At 38.2% G+C, this 22,610-nt stretch overlaps 1 protein-coding gene across 1 annotated transcript in view; it reads left to right on the top strand.

Moving 5' to 3' along the window:
• Window positions 1-22,610, top strand: part of ZYG11A (zyg-11 family member A, cell cycle regulator) — a 56,975-nt gene that overhangs the window by 7,531 nt on the left and 26,834 nt on the right. The window contains exons 2-3 of the mRNA XM_065929006.1: window positions 5,085-5,250; window positions 13,669-14,420. Coding sequence (XP_065785078.1) covers window positions 5,085-5,250; window positions 13,669-14,420 — 918 coding nt within the window. The remainder of the gene's footprint in view (window positions 1-5,084; window positions 5,251-13,668; window positions 14,421-22,610) is intronic.

Below are 22,610 nucleotides of genomic sequence, written 5' to 3'. Positions count from 1 at the left end.
TGTACGTAAGTTGAGAATCTAACCCCTCTTGCTTCTCTGCTCCCCGACCAGGTTGCTTGTGGGACTGGGGATTGAATTTGGGCCCTTGGCAGTGAAAGCACAGAGTCCTAACTGCTGGACCACCAGGGAATTCCCAGGTTGAGTATCTTGGTGAGAACATCTGATCCATCCTAAAATTTTAGGCCAGACCCTAAATCTAATGTCTGGATTTATAGTGTTTATAAGATAAAGGGATAGAGATTTGAGACCTAGAGATACAGGGATGTGAAGATCAGAGTTGTGCTGCCACAAGCCAAGGGAAACCCCAGCCCCCAGAAGCTGATCACGAAAGAATTCTTCGCTAGAGCCTTCAGAGGGACAATGGTCCTGCTCATACTTTGCTTTTTGGACTTCTGTCTTCCAGAACTGTGAGAGAATAGGTATCTGTTGTTTTTAGCCACCAATTTTATGGTAATTTGTTATAGAAAATTACCTAGGAAACTAATACATGTTCCAGTTTTTTGAGAGTTTCATGTCAGAACCAAACTAACAGCCAGAGGGTAAGGGAACCTATTCATGGGAACCTATTCATAGGATCTGTACAAGTCAACTCGGCAGTAGAGGTGGAGAAGATTGAGTGGGTCTGGGTGGGAGGTAGTTAGCAAATAGAAGATGTCTGGCACAGGTAGAACCAGTAGGATTTGCTAATGTATTGGATCTGTGTGTTTTGTGGGATGTTGATTAAAGATAAGGAAATGTCAGTAAAGATTAAACAGCTGAATAGATGTTATGCCATTTACTGAGTAGGGAAAGACTGGATAAATGTAGCTTCCTACATGGTAAGTTTGAAATATTTGTCTGACATGGTTAAGTAGATATGTCAGGGAGACAACTGGTTATCTAACACTGGCTTAAAGAGAGATCTGACCTAAAGATACTAATGTAGAATTCATTGGATTTAGAGATAAGATTTAGAATCTCATGTTATCAGTAATCAAACATTATAGAAGCAGAGTTATTAGTCATTAGTGGTCTTGTTGGGAAGTCAGTCTCTAAAATGTACTATTGATTTATAAAACAAAGACAAGTAACGAAATACTGTGGTATAATTCTATGTATATAAAGTTCAAAAACATGTAGAACTAAATAATATTCAGGATAATGGTTACTTCTGGGTGAAGGGATAAGTGGCATCAGGAAAAGGTATATAGGGACTTCAGAAGTTTGATATATTCTATTTAAGCTGTGTCATGAATACAAAAATAATTTTAAAATAGTTTGTTTTATATTTAAATGTTTTACATATGTTCTAAACATTATTTATGTGGATTTAATCTTTACTGTATTTTAAAAATGAGACAGCCGTGTCCAATAATTTGGCAAATAATGTCATAAAGCCTTAAAAAGAAGTATTCTGGATAAAATGCAGCAAACTCAATAACAGAGTAAAGGAAATCCCCAGCATCCCCACCCAATTCATAGAAGCTGGAAATCACTGTAAGCAGGTCCTAAAATAACCAAAGATTGCAGACTAGACCTTTGCCAAGGCCAGGTGGGAAGTTTGAATGGAGATTGCGAATTGTTATATATATATAAACATGAACTAACAAAAACTGGTCATACTTCAGGGAAATGGTAGATCTAAAAGTCTGCTTATGGAGAAGAGAAACAGGGAACCTTGTCAGTTTTGGCTTGGATTTTTGAATGAGAAATATATCTCCTAAAAATGTGCAATCACAAGTCTGTCCTCATACAGACTCAGGGTTTTAATTGACATTTCTTGCTTGGTTCAGGAAATGTGTAGCTGAGAAATTATCAAAATGGTCACTGTTGACGCCCCTGGGTAAGTAGAATTTAGCATAGCCACCTGATGTGGTTCAGTGGTTAAGACTACGTAGTCTCGATTGTAGGGGCATGGATTTGACCCCTGGTTGGGGAGCTAATATCCTGCACACGGTGCCATGAGGCCTTAAAAAAAAGAAAAGCTTAGCTCACAATCTTAAATTATAAAACATGAACTTCTCTGGTTAAGAATCAACAGAATCAGGGGCTTTCCTGGTGGTCTAGTGGTTGGCAATCTGCCTGCCAGTGCAGGAGATAACAGGTTTGATCTCTAGTTTGGGAAGATCCCACATGCCATGGAGCATCTAAGCCTGTGCGCCACAATGCTGAGCCCTGTGATTCAGAGCCCAGGAGCCACAACTACTGAGGCCTGTGCTTCTAGAGCCTGTGCTCCCCACCGAGAGAAGCCACCGCAATGAGAAGCCCATACAGGACGATAAAGCCCCAGCAGAGTCAAACACAAATGAACAAATACGTAAATCTTTAAAAAAAAGAATCAACAGAATTAGATTCCCAGAGACTTCAGAAAATGGTATTATTGAAACACTATAAAGCAAGTGTGTTTAAAATTTATTAAATAAATGATGAAATAAAAAAATGAAAAAAGAGCAATGTACAATTAGACTATGAAGAACTAAATGTGGCAGAATAAAGAAAAAGTGACTTGGAAGATAGATCTGTAGAAATTACCCACAGGAAGCATAATTTCCGTTTTCACATGGGCGTATGAACCAATTCTGGGAGTTGAGACCCAAGTAAAGTCTGCTGACTGTTTCAGGGAATTTTTTTGCTTCCCTGAAATTGATGCTTCTTTCTGACATAAATTCTGACATGGCCAGGATTTGAAGCAGTTGAAACTCTCATATGTTCTTTTGGGAATGCAAAATAATAGAGCCACATTGCAAGAACAGGTGAGTACTTTTCTTATGTAAAGTTAAATACACACTTAACATGTAGAAAGTGTGGAATTCCAGGGACACAGAAATCCCATTTTTAGGTGACTACCCAAGAAAAATAAAAACTGTGTTCCCACAAAAGTTTATGTGGGAAGCCCCACTAGGGACTTTCCTGGTGGTCTACTGGTTGGGAATTCAACAGCCAGTGCAAGGGACACAGGTTCGATTCCTGGTCTGGAAAGAACGTACATGCCACAGAACAATTAAGCTCAGCTAAGCTCTAGAGCCTGCAAGCCGCAACTACTGAGCCCATGTGCTGTAGCTGGAGAAAGCCTGAGCACGACAAAGAACCAACCCAACAGAACAAATAATTAAAAAAAGTTTTATGTGAGTTGTTATAGCTTTATTCAAATTTATCTAAAATGCAAATAATCCAAATGCTCTTCAGTTGGTAAAGAAAGAAATTCATTGCAGTGGAATGCTTCTCAGCAATAAAAAGAAACAAATTACAGAAGCATGCAACAACACAAATGAACCTGTGTTAAGATGCTTTATGCAGAATGAAAGAAGTCAGATTTGAAAGGCCTAATTGCTTAATGATTCTGTTTATATGACATTTTGGAGAAGGCAGGACACTGGAGAGAGAACAAAGATGAGTAGTTGCTTGGGATTGGTAAGAGGGATTGTCTACAAAGGGACACTGGAGAATTTCTGGATTATGGAACTGTTCTGTAGTTTTATTATGGTGGTAATACACAACTGTATGGATTCATCAAAACTCATTGAACTAACTGTATACCAAAATAATTTTTTTTGCTATGTATAAATTATACTATAATTAGAAGAAAAACAATGAATAAGAAGATAGTACAGTATTCAGAGTAAATCAGAGTAAACTTACTGGAGAAATTTGGTTATGAAGAAGAGTAACTGAAGAGGATGTGGGAGTCTACAGAAGGTTTTTGTTTTTAAAGCAAATAATGGAGCATAAATTGTATAAGAATGATCCATTTTATGGGAATTCCCTGGTGGTCTGTTAGTTAGGACTTTCAGTGCACAGACTTAGGTTCAGTTCCTGGATGGGAAACTTAAGATCCCGTAAGCTGCAGGTCACAGTCAGGAAAAAAAAGAATGATCCATTTGAGAAGGGTAGTTTGAAGATGTGCATAAATGAAAAAACAACAGGAGGAGCCAAGACAGGAGGGGTGGAATCCAGCCAGCACATGTGGAAGTGTTGGTCTCTGCAAGGATGTACATGTTTTCCATAGAAGAGGAGACCACGGAAAAGATGCATGCAGTTTTGAGCTAAATTTGGTAGGGAGGTGGCTTCGTTTTTTTTCACTGAAGTGGATCAGATTCTGATATCAGCGTGAAATGGGTTTGAGGAACAAGTAGAAGGCATGAAATAACTGTTGCTTGATAGTGGGAGAGTGCCCTGTCTAAGGAGACTTTGAATGATTTCCAGCTACTTAGGGCTCATTTGAAGTTAATGTTCATGAATTTTCCATGACATAATATGTTGTGTGAATCTTCTCCTCTTCATAGATGACTAGCTGTTGATATAAAAAAAGGTGAATAGCAAAGTTCTTCCAGGAGAATGTCTGGAGAGTATGATGGAGGAGAGGAAACAAGGAGTTGAGGATTTTTATGAAGGAGTAGTCTATACTTTGGACTGTGGAGGGAATTTATTCAGTAGTGGTTTGGAGGTCATTGAATGTATTGCCTGTTGAAACCTTTGACAAAGATGGCAATCCCTGGCTTATTGCTCTCTCTTTATGTCTGAATGCCATACCTTTCAAATGTTTGTTGAATGAACAAATGTCAGTCTCTTAGCGAAGATGTCTTATATCTCAGTTTGTATTCTTCTACAGCCTCCTTATTATAACAGTCTTTTATAGTGTGAACACTTGAGGGTGGGAATGGGCAGATCTTCTTATCCTCTGGCATGTAGTAACCACTGAATAAATATTTGCTGAATAAATGACTGTATGATTTCTGCTTGTTTAGTTCCTTGTGTTGTATTGAAATTGTCAGATTTATTGGATGTATTCTCTACTAACCTGTTTGGTCCAAAAGGATTAGAGCTATATCTTACTCATCCCTGTATTCTCAGGGGCTGGCATAGAACCAGGAGATAAGTGAAGGATTGAGAGAACCTAATTTTTTTTAAAGATACAACAGAAGCTGCAACAGGTGAAAATCTTCCACATGGTTGATAATTGGAGTAAGGTGGTTTCATTACATATAAATCATTAGAGTGAGAAGAATGTATCTTAAGATATCCTCATGTATAACATGACCACTTTTATGTTGAATTTTTGTAGATGTGTTGTAACAAGCTTGTTTGTTTGGGGGTTTGTTTGCTAGGAGGAGGCATCTCCCTACTCTTTGGTCAACATATGCCTGAACATCCTGATTGCTAACCTGGAGAAATTGTGTTCTGAAAGATCTGATGGAACACTTTGTCTTCCGGAGCATTGGAGTTTTCCTCAGGAATTAGCTGATCGATTCGTTGGGATGATGACTTGGCAAGGTAATGATAAGACCACTTTATTGTGTACATTTATAGCACTTTACTATTTGAAAAGCACTTTTGCATATAATTCTGTTTTGTTCCTCTCAACAACCCGCTGAAAAACACAGAAATTTGTGTGGAGGTTGATTCTCAGACTCTTTCTGGGATCCCTCGATGAAAATTATCTTTCTTCTAGGCTTGCCCTGCTATTGCTATAGTCTTATCTCCCATTCTTTTGATTGTGAATATGAACCTTTAAAAATTTTTCCTTTACTTCCTTTTGTAGTAGGGCTTTCAAAGGGCTGTGTTTGCTATGTTAGCGTTTTCTTAATGAAAAATTTGGGGGAGTAACACATGATTGAGATAAAATTCACATAGTGTCTAATTCATCCATTTAAAGTATATAGTTCAGTTATTTTTTTTTTTAAGCATATTCACAGATTTGTGCAGCCATCATCACATGCGGTTTTCATCACCTCAAGAAAAAAACATCATCACCTTATTCATCCCCCTATAATTCTTAGCAGTCACTAATCTACTTTCTACCTCTGTGAATTTGCCTTTTCTGAACATTTAGTGTAAATGGAATCATTTAATATGTGACCTTTAATATTTAATCATTTAATATTGTGTCTTTGGAGAAGGCAATGGCACCCCACTCCAGTACTCTTGCCTGGAAAATCCCATGGACGGAGGAGCCTGGTAGGCTGCAGTCCATGAGGTCGCTAAGAGTCGGACATGACTGAGTGACTTCACGTTCACTTTTCACTTTGATGCATCGGAGAAGGAAATGGCAACCCACTCCAGTATTCTTGCCTGGAGAATCCCAGGGACGGCAGATCCTGGTGGGCTGCAGTCCATGGGGTTGCACAGAGTCGGACACGACTGAAGCGACTTAGCAGCAGCAGCAGCAGCATTGTGTCTTGCTTCTTTCATTTAGCATAAAATCATCAAGGTTCATCCATTTTGTAACATCAACTACTACTGAATTTTTATAGCTGTGTAATATTCCGTTGTATTGATATACTACCTTTTATTTGTTTCTCAGTTGATGAACATTAAGATTTTTTTTAATGATTTTTTTTTAATGACCATTTTAAGAATCTTTATTAAATTTGTTACAATATTGCTTCTGTTTTATGTTTTGCTTTTTGACCACAAGATGTGTGGGATTGTAGCTCCCAGACCAGGGACTGAACCCTCACCCTCTGCCCTGGAAGGCAAAATCTTAACTACTGGACTGCCAGGGAAGTCCCTGTGTTGTTTTTATTATACATTTTGGCTGTTATGAATAATACTTCTATAAATATTAGTGTAGACATTTGTGTGTGTGGATATATGCTCTTATATCTTTGGGTGTATACCCAGGAGTGGAATTGCCGGGTTAAGTGGTAGCTTTGTGTTTAACTTTTTGAAGAACTTCAAATTCTTTCCCAAAGTAGCTGTACCATTTTATGTTCCCACCAGCAGTTGGGACAGAAGAGTTCAATTTCTCCACATCCTTACCAAAACTTGTTATCTAATGACTTTGATTATAGCCAGTCTGGTGGATGTGAAGTGGTATCTATTGTGATTTTTATGTGCATTTCCCTAATAGCTAATTGGCTTCCCTGGTGACTCAGACAGTAAAGAATCTGCCTTCAATGCAGGAGACCTGGGTTTGATCCCTGGGTTGGGAAAATCCCTTGGAGAAGGGAATGGCTACCCACTCCAGTATTCTTGCTGAAAAATTTCATAGACAAGAGGAGCCTGGTGGGCTATAGTTCATGGAATCACAAAGAGTCAGATGTGATTGAGCACAATATAAAATATAAATACAAAAAATACACATATACCTCCTTTATCCATTCATCTGTTATTGATATGTATGTTCCTGTTGCCATTTTAAAAATTGTTTTTATAGGTCTTTTTCTTTTCTTGTGTTTTCCACCTAGAGAATCTCCTTTAACATTTATTGTATAGATGATATCCATTCATCTGTTGCTGGACAGTTATGTTGCTTCCATTTCTTGGCAGTTGTAAATAATGCTCCTGTGAACATTAGGATGTATGTATCTTTTCAGATCAGTGTTTTGTTTTTTTCTTGGATATATACCCAGGAGTGGAATTGCTGGTCATATGGTAGTTGAGTTTTTTTTAAGAAAACTCCATACTGTTCCACAGTAGCTGCACCAATTTTTACATTCCCACCAACAGTATATGAGGGTTTCCTTTTCTCCACCTCCTCACCAGCATTTGTTATTTGAGTTCTATTTGATGATAGCAATTCTGACGGGTGTGAGGTTATCACCTCGTTTTGATTTGGATTTCCCTGGTGATTTAGGGATACAACACACACATCTTTTCATGTGCCTGTTGGGCATATGCATGTCTTTGGAGAAATGTCTGTTTAGGTCTTCTTTCCATATCTAAGTAGATTTTTTTCTTGATATTAAGTTATATGAGTTGTTTATATGTGCATTGTGGATGTTTTATTGGTTGTATTAGGTTGGTGAAAAAGTAATGGCAATTCTTCAGACTGAATTTTAATTTTAAATCATTATAACTAGGCTCAAACACATCTTTATTAATCAAAAAAGGAACCATTGCAATCAACATGTTTTTCCAATGAGAAATAAGTTTTTTTATTCCTGTAGAAGAAATCTGTGTTTTGGGCTTCAGTGAACTCTTGGAAGGCATTTTCTGCCTCTGTTGGTTGTGGAAGCATTTTCCCTGCAGAAAGTTGTTGAGATGCTTGAAGAAGTGGTAGTCGGTTAGTGAGAAGTCAGGTGAATATGGTGGATGAGGCAAAACTTTGTAGCCCAGTTCCTTCAACTTCTGAAGCATTGGTTGTGTGACGTGGGGTGGGGCATTATAGTCGGAGAAATGGTTCATTGTTTTTGGGTAGATTAGGAGAAGACAACACTTCAAAACAATTTTTTTTGATTTTTGGTCACCTCATGAGGCACCCACTTATCGAACTTTTTCACCTTTCCAATTTGCCTCAAATGCCAAATGACCACAGAATGGTCAATGTTAAGTTCTTCAGCCACTTCTCATGTAGTTTTATAAGAGGATCAGCTTCAAAAAAAAAGAATCAGGTTCGATGATTGCTCTCAATCGGTCGATGTCAACTTCCGATGGCCAGCTACTACACTCCTCATCTTCAAGGCACTTGTCTCCTTTGTAAAACTTCTTGAACCATCACTGCATTGTACGTTAGTTATCAGTTCCTGGGCCAGATGCATTGTTGATGTTGCCTGAGTTGTCTCCACTGCTTTACAATCCATTTTGAACTTGAATAAGAAAATTGCTTAAAAAAAAAAAGAAAGAAAATTGCTTGATTTGCTTTTTGTCTAACATAATTTCTGTAGTCTAAATAACAATAAACAGTATGAGAAATGCTGGATGAAGCACAGCTGGAATCAAGATTGCCGGGAGAAATATCAATAACCTCAAATATGATACCACCCTTATGGCAGAAAGCAAAGAAGAACTAAAGAGTCTCTTGGTGAAAGTGAAAGATGAGAGTGAAAAAGTTGGCTTAAAGCTCAACATTCAGAAAACTAAGATCATGGCATCTGGTCCTATCACTTCATGGCAAATAGATGGGGAAACAGTGGGAACAGTGACAGACTTTATTTTCTTAGGTTCCAAAAATATTGCAGCTGGTGACTGCAGCCATGAAATTAAAACATGCTTCCTCCTTGGAAGAAAAGTTATGACCAACCTAGACAGCATATTAAAAAGCAGAGACATTACTTTGCCAGCAAAGGTCCGTCTATGGTTCTTCCAGTAGCCATGTATGGATGTGAGTGTTGGATGATAAAGAAAGTTGAGTGCCAAAGAATTGATGCTTTTGAACTGTGGTGTTGGAGAAGACTCTTGAGACTCCCTTGGACTGCAAGGAGATCGAGCCAGTCCATCCTAAAGGACATCAGTCCTGAATATTCACTGGAAGGACTGATGCTGAAGTTGAAACTCCCAATACTTTGGCCACCTGATGTGAAGAACTAACTCATTGGAAAAGACCCTAATGCTGGGAAAGATTGAAGGCAGGAGGAGAAGGGGATGATGGAGGATAAGATGGTTGGATGGCATCACCGACTCAATGGACATGAGTTTGAGTAAACTCCAGGAGTTGGCCATGGACAGGGAGGCCTGGTGTGCTGCAGTCCATGGGGTCGCAAAGAGTTGGACACGACTGAGTGACTAAACTGAACTGAGCTGAACTGAATTGAACTGAAATAATATGTAATAAGTCATTAGCAGAAAACATAAAGTGAGAAATGCACATTAAGATGATGTAACCACATTTATTTAAGAATGTATCCCAATATCAAATGGCAAAGTTCAACAATGTAAAACCTCAATTACTTTTGCACCAATCTAATAGATTGGAGGGGAGAGCTCACAGTAGTGTTTCACTCTGCCATGTTGCTGATGTTATGCCCTCTGCTCTAATTGTACTTTTCTTCTGCTTACTTTGGATTTAATTTGTTCTTCTTTTTCTAGTTTCCTAAGATGGGAACTTAGGTTATTGATTTTAGATCTTCTTTACTAATGTATGCATTCACAGCTATAACTTTCCCACCTAGCACTGCCTTTGCTGCATCCCATAGATATGGGTAAGTCATGTTCTTATTTTCATTTAGTTTAAAATATTTTATAGTTTCTCTTGATTTTTTTTCCCTTGATTCATCTGTTATTTAGAAGTATGTTTATCTTCATGTATTTTGGGACTTCCAGTTATTTTCTTTCTTTAAAGAAACTGATCATTTGTTTTGTACCGTATCCTACAATCTGGACTTTACCATTGTTTGTGCTATGATTTGACATGTTTCTCTGATTCTTGTAATTCCTATACATTGAAAATGTAGAGGCTTGATCAAATTGAAGTTTGATTTTTGGTAGTGATGTTTGTACTTCTTGTCCTCAGTTGCTTCAGATGTGTCTGACTCTTCACAAACCCCATGGACTGGAGCCTGCCAACGCTCTTGGGTCCATGGCAATTCTCCAGGCAAGAATACTGGAGTGGGTTGCCATTTCCTTCTGCATTGTACTTCTTAAGGGTGTTAATAAAGTCTGATTATCTGGTTGGTTTTCACTTTTGGTGATCATCGATGATAATTACCTACCTAAATTTGTTAAATCATCAGGGGTTTTTGTATGTTTGACTTAGTGTTTATTACTCTCAACCTTCCTGGTTTGGAGTAACTGTGTTTTTCTGTTTTTTATCCTTGGTTACTGTTCCACACTTTCCTTTATATGCTTCTGTTTCTTTATATATGTGTTGTTTTATGTTCCTCAAGTTTCCATCTTGGGAAGCTTTGTGTATTTTCTCACTTTGTATACTCCCTGGATAATCTTCTTTGGTTTAGCTACCTCTTCTACTTTAATTTCCCAGAGTTTTCAGTGCAGGTTCGAAGCTCCAGAACCACACACAAGATAGCCAGGTATCTTGTAACTCTTATCTAGGCCGCTGAATCATCAATCAGTCGTTGGAGCTTGTGGGCTTAGTTGCCCCTCGACATTGGCATCTCAATTCACCAACCAGTGATCGAACCTGCATCTCCTGCATTCAAAGGCAGGTTCTTAGCTGCTGGAAGTCCCAGTCATTTATTTTTAAGTGTGTTCTGGTGTCACATCACAGCATCTGCTACTCTGCCATTTCCTCCCATCTCAAGATGGTTTGGCCATCTATCTAGCTATTCAGTGACTTAGGAGTCATTTTTCATTCCTCCCCCACTCTGTCCTTGATTCTTTTGACACATTTTCTGCCTTCAAAGTACATCAAGTGTTCTTCTCCTCAAGTCAGGTCAAATGTTAGTGTCTGACTCTTTGCGACCCTGTGGACTGTAGCCTGCCAGGCTCCTTTGTCTGGGGAATTCTCCAAGCAAGAATACCAGAGTGGGCATCCATTCTCTTCTCCAGGGGATCTTCCCAACCTTGGGATCGAACCCAGGCCGCCTGCATTGCAGGCAGATTCTTTACCATCTGAGCCACCTTTTCCTCCTAACCCCCTGTCAATGACACCTTTCTCTTTCTTCTCCCCTGGTCTCCCAAGTGGTTTCCTTACCTTTAATTTTGCCCATCGCCAGGCTCTGCCACATAGTGGAGAGTAGTCCTCTATATCTTAATCAGATCTGTCTGCACTTTTGCCACTCTTTTAAGTCTTCTCTTGGTACTTAGGATAAAAGGCCAGTTATTTACCGTGGCCAACAAGGTCTGACTGACTCTTGCCTTTGTCTGTGACCTGTCAGATTATGGGATCCCCTTTCCATCTCTGCTTCAGCTGCAGTGGTTTTCTCCCATTTCACAGGAATAGCCAAACTGTTTCTCTTCTCAGGGCTTTAGCCTGTCCCTCTCTCTGGAATGACAACTACCTTTGCCTTTCACATCCTTTTTGTCTCAGCTTAAATGTCACCTCCTCATACTGCACCTAAAGACAGAAGATTCTTGTCTTCCTTCTCATTTTCCCCCACCCCTGTGTTATAGTCTTGTTTGTTTCCTTTAGAACCTTTACTACATTTTTAATGTTAATAGTATTTTGCTTGTTTTATGTTCTTTTGTATCTGTTTTCTTCTAGGATGTGAAAAAACCCCATTATGGCAGGAGTCATGTCTGTCTCATTCACTATTCTCAGCATGTAGCATAGCACTTGATATTTCTTGAATAAGAAAGAAAGATAGTACTAAGTCGTGTCTGACTCTTGGCAACAATATGAACTGTAGTCTGCCAGGCTCCTCTGTCCATGGCATTCTACAGGCAAGGATACTGGAGTGGGTTGCCATTTCTTTCTCCAGGGGATCTTCCTGACCCAGGAATAGAATCCAGGTCTCCACCATTGCAGGCAGATTCGTTACCAACTAAGCTGTGTGGGAAGCCCTTGAATAAATGTAATAAGTTCTTTTTGAAAGCCTTGAGTATTGAAGTTTCATTTTTCCTATGTTAGTAGCATAGCTCAACTTAGATTGGGGACTTGTGAATCAGCTTATATACCTTTTCCCTTGAATACTGAGGTTTCCTTTTTCCTATGTTAGTAGCATAGCCCAACTCAGACTGGGGACTTGTGAATCAGCTTATATACCTTTTCCCTCAGTTCTTTCCCCTAATCCATTCAACTGCTGTGTTCTGTCAGTTTAAACTTTTACCTCTCATCATTAAAATCATTAATAATCTCTTGCCCCATCCCACTCCCATCAAGCACCATCTTAATTCTTTTGTATCATCACACATAATTGGTCTTTGTAAAAATATAACCATTCATTTTTTGCTTAAAAATTTTGAGCTTTTCATTTTTGTTTATAGGGTACATGAATTTCCTAGCTTTGTTTACAGGCCCATCTGCCTTTTACCTTCCTCTCCACTGTCACTTCCAGCCAGGCCTCCCCTTGTACACTATGGTCCAGTAGCACTGATCAAATAGGGTCATTCTGAATAATCTGATGTTCTGTGCCTCCATGTCTTTGTCGTGTTCTTCCGCCCTTCACCTTCCCCTTGAAAAACTGATATTCAGCCTTAAAAACCTGCCCTGATATTAATCTCATCTTTATTCAATATCTTGATACAAATCACCACTGAATATAATATACTATTATAATCACTTAATTGCCTGACATACTTCCTAGACTGAATTCTTTGTGGTCACAGGTGTCTTATTACCTTGTATGCCTATTACTTAATATGGAATCTCACACATAGAAGATGCTTAGTATTAATAAGTTGTTTCTAAATGAAATCTAATATAACCCATTCATTTTAACAGATGAGGAAAATGAGGCATAGAGGGATAAGTCTTACCAAAGGCCATCCACTAGTTTGGTTAAAAGTAATCATTAGTGCTATTTGCATATTATAGGCCCTATACTTACCTACCCCTTTTATTTTGTCTTTTTGTTTTGTTGCAAAGTTGAAGTGAAGTAAAGGTCACTCAGTTGTGTCTGACTCTTTGTGACCCCATGGACTGTAGCCTGCCAGGCTCTCTGTCCATGGAATTCTCTAGGCCAGAGTACTGCAGTGCGTAGCTGTTCCCTTCTCTAGGGGATCTTCCCAACCCAGGGATCAAACCCAGGTCTCCCACATTCTTTACCAGCTTAGCTACCAGGGAAGCCCACGTGAACAAGGTTACTGTGGTTAAAACTGTGGACGTTGAAGTCAAACTGGTTTTGATTCTTGATTCTGCCACACATTTTGACCTTGAGTAAGTTCCTTAACCTCTTTAAGCTTCAGTTTCCTCAGCTGTAAGATGGTAATAATCATAATTCCTTTACAATTTATTTAAAGAGTAAATGAGATAATCTGAGTAAAGGGTTTAGAGCAATGCTCAGCACAGAGTAAACAGCAAATGTAGTCATTATTGTTACTATTATCATCTATCAGAGTTTACTGGCCACAGTGCCTCCTGGAAAAGGCATGAGATTTAGTTATTACAAGCTGGTTCTGGTTCTCTTATAGGCAAGCTGACTGATAGAACAGCAAGCATTTTTCAAGGCAACCAAATGAAACTGAAGCTGGTCAACATTCAGAAAGCTAAAATATCCACAGCTGCATTCCTGAAAGCCTTCTGCCATCACCGACTCACTGAATTGGATGCTACTGCAGCACACACTGACCTCTCCATCCCAGACATCCTCAGTGGGCTCTGCAGCAACAGCTGGATCCAAGAAAACCTCCGACGTCTCGTCTTGGACTCAACAAGCATCCCTCGAGATTCAAGACCGTTGTTCTTTGGTCAGCTCACTGGTCTTCGCGTTTTAAGCGTTTTCAGTGTTTGTTTTCATAGTGAAGACCTGGTTAATGTTTCGCAGTTACCAAAGCTGGAAAGCTTGGATATCTCTAATACTCTGGTCACTAACATCTCTGCACTCCTTACCTGTAAGGATCGACTCAGATCTCTTACAATGCACTATCTGAAATGTCTGACCATGACCAAACCACAGATTCTCGCAGTCATTAGAGAACTTAAATGTCTGCTTCACCTTGATATTTCTGATCACAGGCAACTCAAGTCAGATCTAGCTTTTCATTTGCTACAGCAGAAAGATATTCTGCCCAATATTGAGTCCCTGGACATTTCTGGGGGTAGTTACATCACTGATGGAGCTGTAGAACTATTTATACAACAACGGCCTGCGATGCAATTTGTGGGACTGTTGGCTACAGATGCTGGTTATTCTGACTTCTTTTCTGCAAAGAAAGGATTGAGGGTTCGTTCTTTTCTGAAATAATCTTGTTTCACTTGTTCAAAACATTATTAAGCTTTCTTTGTGTCTCAGAATCTGTACTAGGCATTCGGGTTACAAAGACAGATTAAAAATTCTTAACGAGCTTAATGATTAAGAATTATTATGTAGCTACTATGTGGTATGAAGTTGTGAAAATATAACCTTAAACACGATACAGCCCTAGCCTCCAATGTCTTCCAGTCTAGCTTGATAACGATAAGCAGAGCCATTTATACATTACCTCTTATGTGCCAGTTGTCATGTTTTGCACACTGTTTTCTATTTTAATCTGCCCATTTTACAGATGAAGAGGTTAAGCTATTTATCCACAGTCATAGAACTATTAAATGATAGAGCTGGGTCTTATATCTGGGTCTTTGTGAAACTAATGCTTTTACCTCAGTAACTGCTAAATATAATGAATAAGGAAGGTGATGTATGCCTAACGTTTTTGATAAAGGTATGACAAAATGCAATTTTTAAAAGACCCTGAAGGAAAAAGTATTGTACATTGCTAGACTATGTTTATAGCCTCTCATGGTGCTGTTTTTAAAAGAGCATATATTTAAATATTTATGTTCTAGAATACTTTTTAAAAACTGTGGCTTTCTATCTCAGCTGTACATTCTAATCACTTTGGAAGTTTTAAAATACACTGATGCTTGTGGCCCATTCCCTAGAGATTCCGATGTAACTGGATTGGGATTTGGCCTGGGCATTAAGTAATTCTCATGTGGAGCCAAAGTTCAGAACGGCAACTTCAAAAGAACCCTTTAAAAACAATGATTTATGTAATTTTTACTAGGGTGAGAGTAAAGTGTTTTTCAGTCATTAGTTGTTTTCACATTTTATTCTTTTGATTTAAAAATAGCAATTGTGTCTTAAAGTTTTTAAATTTTAAATGACTTTTTAATGAAGCCATGAAACTATCAGTTGTATCATTAGGCTACAAATAGATAATTTGAACTTTCAGATTAAATGTGTATAGTAGAGAATTGTTTACAAAGAATGTACACCTAGGCCTGTTTCAGATTAATGGCACTTAGTGGCACAATGATCAAAAGAACCACAGCATTTAAAAAAAAAATTTTTTTTAAACACATCAGCTCATGATATATACAGTAATATTGCCAAGCGCTAGAATATTCTGTAGAGAGATTATACATGTAGTTAAGATACTATCAAAGCCAGTACACCAAAAGAAAATGAGATAAGTTTCCTTTCAGTAAACTTTATCTGGTACACATGTAAGTTTAGTTTATTTTGAAAATGTTAAATAATGCATTGTATACAGTGTTGGATATTTTGGGGGAAGGAGAGGAGAGACCAAAATCTTCCCAGTACTAAGAAACTCTAAAGATCTTAATCCAGACTTAGTGGAGTGAAAGGTATGGTAAGTTTAAAAGGTGTGTTTCAGAAAATCTTATATTTAAGAGAAATATATATTTTTTAAATCAAATGCAAAATATACTAAGCATTTTTGTTGTTTGGGTTGCTCAAAAGTTTGTTTAAAATGGATAAAATTAAGTGTTAGTGAAAACCTTCTAACAGAACAGGTATGTGTTATTTTCTTGTACCCAATAGAGTGGGCAGTGTGTACTTAATTTCTTTAAAATGGGTGGAAAGGGCACCCTCCATTAGTCTTAAGAGCCATATAACATTTTCATTTGCTAGGAAATCCTTGCTGATCCACTGGAGGGGTGTCTCAGTAATGAGAATTGTTTTGTACTGGCATCTGTAGGAAACCCTGGAGAGAGAGAATGATGCAACAGCTATCTGGTCTTCTGCTTAGTCTTACGATGGCTTATCCTGTTTTTCTTTCAGCTCTTACATCTAGATTATCACAAAACTTCAAAATCTAGACTATATCCGTTGTGTAGATTGTTAATAATGTGTAGATCCTTGCGCAGTTGATCTGCATATAGTACTTGAAAACTGTTTTGAAATAGTTTTTGTGGCAGATCACTAACTTTAAACATTTTGCCAAATTTGTCTTACCCTATTCTGTCTCTATACAGGCAATTTTTAATACACACACCCACCTAGGTCTTAGTTGCAGATTGTGGGATCTTTAGTTGTAGCATGTGGGATCTACTTCCTTGACTAGGATCTAACCCAGGCTCCTTGCATTGGGAGTGCAAAGTCTAGCCACTGGACCACCAGGGATGTCCCACACACAATATTTTTCTTGAGTGTAGGTTGCATACAACATGCCCTTCTGCCCATTAATATACTTTAGTTTGTATTTCCTAGAGGAAAGATAGTCTTTTTGACTCTTCTGAGAGCAAAGGTAATCTCAAGGATGACCATAGTGCAACTCAAATTTCAGGAAATTTAACATTGATACAATACTTTTATCTAAAAATCTACTGTACGTGTTTCTAGTGTTGGTTTTCCCAGTTTAACACTGTTTATAAAATATCGTTCCTTTTAGTCCATGATTATTTTTACATTCAGTTGTCACATGTGTGCTTAGTCATGTCCATCTGTTTGTGACCCCATGAACTGTAGCCTGCCAAGCTCCTCTGTCCACAGACTTTTCCAGGCAGTAATAGTGGAGTGGGTTGCCATTTCCTACTCCAGGGGACCTTTCTCACCCAGGGATCGAGCCAGCATCTCCTGCATTTCCAGGCTGCCTGGAAAGCCTCAGTTGTCATAGTCCTTCCTTTTCTTCATTACATTGATGTTTTTGAAGAATACAAACTAACATTGTTTTGTTTGCTTTTTTGAAGAATGTTCCTCATTTTGGGTTTGTCTGATGCTTCATCATAATTCAGATTCTTTCAAGTCTACCCAGAATACCACATAAGGGATGTTGTGCCCTTCTCAAGTGTGTTACAATATGAAGCACAGAGTGCCCCTCATTGGTGATGTTAATTTTCATCACTTGGTCAAAGGATTGTTCAGGTGCTAGGCAAAATATCCAGGTGCAGATAAAATATTATCTGTATACTCTTGTACTATTTCTACCCTACATAGATAATACTATTCCTTTTGAAACTAATGAGTGATGGATAAGATATTGGAAGACTATGCCAATATCCTGGCCCTCATCAGACTTTCTGATCTTATAGCATCCATTGATGATTCTTACCCGAACCATTCTAACATATCCTCAGTACAAACTCATTGATTCCTGTTGTTTTCAATGATTTATAATGCATTGCTATTCATAATTATTTTGATGCTCAGTTTGTCACAGGGGGGCCAATGAGAGTTCCTGTGTCTGTTTTTACATGCCCCCATTATTACTGTTATTATTTTGAGTCCTTCTTTAGTTTCTAGGTTTCTTATACTTCCCTGTTTTGACCTTAGAGTTAGACATTGCTCCCAAGAGCCCTGGTTCCTTTTACTAGGAAACCACTGTCTGAGTGCTAGATGTGTTTTTAAGCCGTTTCATCAAGCAGAGCTAAGAAACAGATGAAGTTTAAAAGTGATACTTAACAAATGTCCATCTTTATATTATTCTTCTTTACCTTTCCACATTCTGTTTGTACCTCTCTTTTCCATATGGAGAACCTTGGCTTCTAATAGCCTCAGCACATTTTCCTTAATCCTATAACACATATAAAATAGTTTCGGAGTTGCTTCATCTATACTACTTTGAAACACAAACCTACTAAAAAAAAGTTGAAGATATATTTGCAATTCTTTCTTTTCACTCTTGACTGAGTATAGTCAAAGTATTAAGCCGTATATATTTAGGTTTTTAAATTTCCACTTCTTACACAGTAGGTAGCATAGTACATGTACTCTGTACTTTTCTTTTTTTTACTTAGTGGTATGTCTTGGAAATCACCCCACGTCAGTTCATGTTCCCATTTTTTGGGAGGGGATGGTAAAATACATGTAAAATTTTTCATTTTAATCTTTTTAAGTGTATAGTTCAGTGGTTTTAAATACATTAATAATTTTGTTCAACCATCACCATCATTCATCTTCATAGCTCCTTTCACCTTGTAAAGCTGAAATTCTGTAGGCATGAAACACTGACTCCCATTACCCCTTTTCCCCGGACCCTGGCAGTACAAACTTCTACTTTGTGTCTCTATGATTTTGACCAACTCTCTCATGTAGGTGGAGTCGCACAGTACTTGTCCTTTTGTGACTGGCTCATTTTACTTTACATAGTGTCCTAAGGGCTTGTCCATGTGGCATACTGCCTTTTTCAGGTTGAATAATAACCGTTATGTGTATACCCCATTGTGCTTATCCAACTGTCATTAATATGTACTTGGGTTGCTTCTTTGTTTTGGCTATTGTGTTGATTATTGTGAGTAATGTTGCTGCAAGTAGAAGTACACAAATACCTCTTTGAGACTCTGCTTTTTTTTTTTTTTATCACTCTGTGAAGCTTCTGGGATCTCAGTTCTTTGATCAGGGATTGAATCCAGGCCTCTGCAGTGAAAGCCCAGAATCCTGATCACTAGTCCACTGGGAAACTCCCAAGACTCTGCTTTTGGTTCTTTTGGTTTATACCCAGAAGTATATACTAGAATCGACATGAGTTTGAGCAAGCTCCGGGAGATAGTGAAGAGCAGGGAAACCTGGTATGCTGCAGTCCATGGTGTCACAAAGAGTTGGACATGACTTAGCGACTGAACAATGAGCAATCCAGAAGTGGAATTGCTGGATCATATGATGTGAAAGTGAAAGTTGCTCAGTTGTGTCTGACTCTTTACAACCCCTTTGGAATTCTCCAGGCCAGACTACTGGAGTGGGTAGCCTTTCCCTTATCTAGGGGATCTTCCCAACCCAGGGATCAAACCCAGGTCTCCCTCATTGCAGGTGGATCATATGGTAATTCTCTTAATTTGGGGGGGGGGACTACCATAATGTTTTCTGCAGCAGTTGCACAGTTTTTACATTCTCACTAACAGTGCACAAGTGTTCGAATTTCTTCACACACTGGCCAACACGTATTATTTTCTGTTTTTAAATTTTTTAATGGTAACCATTCTAATGGATGTGAAGTGGTACCTCATTGCAATTTTGATTTGCATTTCCATACTTTGCATTCCATACATCAGCTATATTGGGCATCTTTTCAGAAGCTTATTGACCATTGATATGTCTTTGAAGAAATGTCTAATGAAGTTTTTTTGCCAAATTTTAAATTAGGTTGCTTAGGTTTATTTTTGTTATTATTGTTCTCTGTGTAATCTGGATATTAACTCTTTATGATATAAGATTTTCAAATATTTTCTGCCCTTCTCTGGTTTGTCTTCATGAAGTTCAGTTTGTATTTCTTTTGTTGCTTGTACCTTTGGTGTCATATCCAACAAATCACTGCCAAATCCAGTATTGTGAAGCTTCTTCCTCATGTTCCTTATAGGGGTCTTATAGTTGTAGTTAATAAATTTAAGTCTTTGATCTGTTTTGAGGTAATTTCTTTCATGTGGTATTATGTTAGATTTTACAACTTCATTCTTTTACATGTGGATATCTAGTTTTCTTAGGACAGTTTCTTGAAAATACCAAATTATCTTAGCACCCTTGTTAAAAATCATCTGACCATAAATGCAAGGCATTGTTTTAGGGCTTTTTAGTCTATTCCATGGACTCCCCTGTGGCTTAGATGATAAAGAATTTGCCTGCAATGCAGGAGACCTGGGTTTGATGCCTGGGTTGGGAAGATCCCCTGGAGAAGGAGATGGCAACACACTCCAGTATTTTCGCCTGGAGAATCCTATGGACAGAAGAGCTGGGAAGGCTATAGTCCAGTCCACTGGTCCATATGCCAGTATTTATGCCAGTGCCACACTGTTTTGATTATTATAGCTTTGTATTGATAGTTGGTTTTGAAATCAGTATGTGTGACTCCCTTGGAATTCTGTATAAATTCAGGGTGTGTTTTTGTATTTCTGCTAAAAAGGTCATTGGGATTTTGGTAAGGATTATATAACTATGTAGATAATTTTGGGTAGTATTGACATCTTAAGTCTTCTAATCCATGAACATGGGGTGTGTTTCCATTATTTATGTCATCTTTAATTTCTTTCATTAGTGTGTTGTAGTTTTCATCATACAAGCCTTTCTTCTCCTTTGTTAATTCCTAAGTGCTTTATTGTATTATTGTAAACAGAATTATTTTCATGATTTCCCCTTCAGATTGTTCATTATTATTGTATAGAAGTTGAACTGATTTTTGTCTGTATCCTGCAACTTTCTGGATTCATTTATTAGCTCTAATAGATAACAGTTTTTTGTTTTTTTTGTGGTATATAAGATCACATAGTTTGCAAGTAGATCATTTTACTTCTACGTTTTCAGTTTGGATGCCTTTTATTTTTTTAATTTAACTTTTAATTTTATAATGGAGTGGAGCTGATTAACACTGTTGTGATCATTTCAGGTGAACAGCAAAGGGACTCAGCCATACATATACGTGTATCCATTCTCCCCTAAACTCCCCACCCATCTTGGATGCCTTTTCTTTCTTTTTCTTACCTGATTGCTCTGTCTAGAACTTCCAGTGCTCTGTTCAGTAGATGCTCTGAAACGGGCTTTTGTCTTTTTCCTGATTTTAAAAGCTTTCAGTCTCTCACTATTGAGTATCATGTTCATTGAGGATTTTTCATGTATGGCTTTTTTTAAGTTGAGGTAGCTTCCTTCTGGGCTTTTTGCAAGTGTTTGGGGGCTTCCCTGGTGCCTCAGACAGTAAAGAATCTGCCTGCAATGCAGGAGACCCAGGTTCGATCCTTGGGTCAGGAAGACCCTTGGAGAAGGGAATGGCCACCCACTCCAGTATTCTTGCCTGGTGAATTCCATGGACAGAGGAGCCTGGCCCACTACAGTCCATGGGATCACAGAGTTGGACACTTTGCCAGGAAAGGGTGTTGAGTTTTGTCAGATGCTTTATCTGCATTGGATAGGTGATCATGTGGTTTTCCTCCTTCATTCTAGTACTGTTGTGTATTACACTGATTTTTAGTATACCATGGTATGTTGAGCATTGCATTCTGGGAATGAATCCTGCTTGGTCATGGTGCTGTGCTTAGTCACTCGGTCTTGTCTGACTCTGCAATCCCATGGACTGTAGCCCACCAGGCTCCTCTGTCCCTGGGGGTTCTCCAGGCAAGAATACTGGAGTGGGTTCCATGCCCTCCTCCATGGGATCTTCCCAACCTAGGGATCAAACCTTCATCTCCCACATTGCAGGCAGATTCTTTGCCATCTGAGCCACAGGGAAGCCCAAGAATACTGGAGTGGGTAGCCTATCCCTTCTCCAGGGGATCTTCCTGACCCAGGAATTGAACTGGAGTCTCCTGCATTGCAGGCAGATTCTTTACCAGCTGAGCTACCAAGGAAGCCCTGGTCATGGTATATAATTCTTTTATTTGGCTGAGTTTGGTTTGCCTGTATTTTTTTGAGGATCTTTTCATCTCTGTAAGGACTGTTAAACTCTAGTTTCCTTTTCTTGTACAGCATCTTTGGCTTTGGTATCAAGGTAATGCAGGCTTCATAGAATGAGTTAGGAAATGTTCCATCTCCAGTTGTTAAACCTAAACATTTTAACATTAATTCTTCCTCAAGTGTTTTGTAAAATTTACTAGTGAACCCATTAGATCTAGGGCTTTAGTTTTGGGGGAAGTTTTTGATTATTGATCCAATTTCCTATGTCAGTTTTCAGTGTCTTCATGATTTAGTCTTGTTAGGTCTTATATGTCTAGAAATTTGCCCATTTCATCTAGGTTATTAAGTTTATTGGGATGTAATTTTTCATAATATTCTTATAATTCTTTTTTTTTTCCTGTTGAATTGGTGGTAATGTCTTCTGTTTCGTTTCAGATTTTAGTATTTTGAGTCCTTTCTTTTTTTCTTAGTTTCGTTGTTTTAACCCCTAGTCCATCCATTTGTCAATTTTGGTGATGTGTTCAAAGAACCAATTTTTTGTTTCATTGATTTTCTTACTATTTTTATATTCTCTATTTTTTTGCTCTTTGCTTTAATAATGATTATTTCCATCCTTCTGCCTGCTTTGGGTTTAGTTTGTTTGATCTTTTTGCATTTAAAATAGTTACTGATTAGGAAGGACTTCTGTCACTTTGCTTATTAGTTTCTATGTTTTACAACTTTTTTTTTATTCCTCATTTCCTTCATTACTGTTTTCTTTGTTCAGCTGACTTTTTTGATTATTTTTTTTGGTTGGTATTATTCTTGTTTCATTTT

Source organism: Muntiacus reevesi, chromosome 1, assembly GCF_963930625.1.
Source record: "Muntiacus reevesi chromosome 1, mMunRee1.1, whole genome shotgun sequence".
NCBI classification, from domain to species: Eukaryota; Metazoa; Chordata; class Mammalia; order Artiodactyla; family Cervidae; genus Muntiacus; species Muntiacus reevesi.
This window is presented reverse-complemented; position numbering and strand designations above follow the sequence as displayed.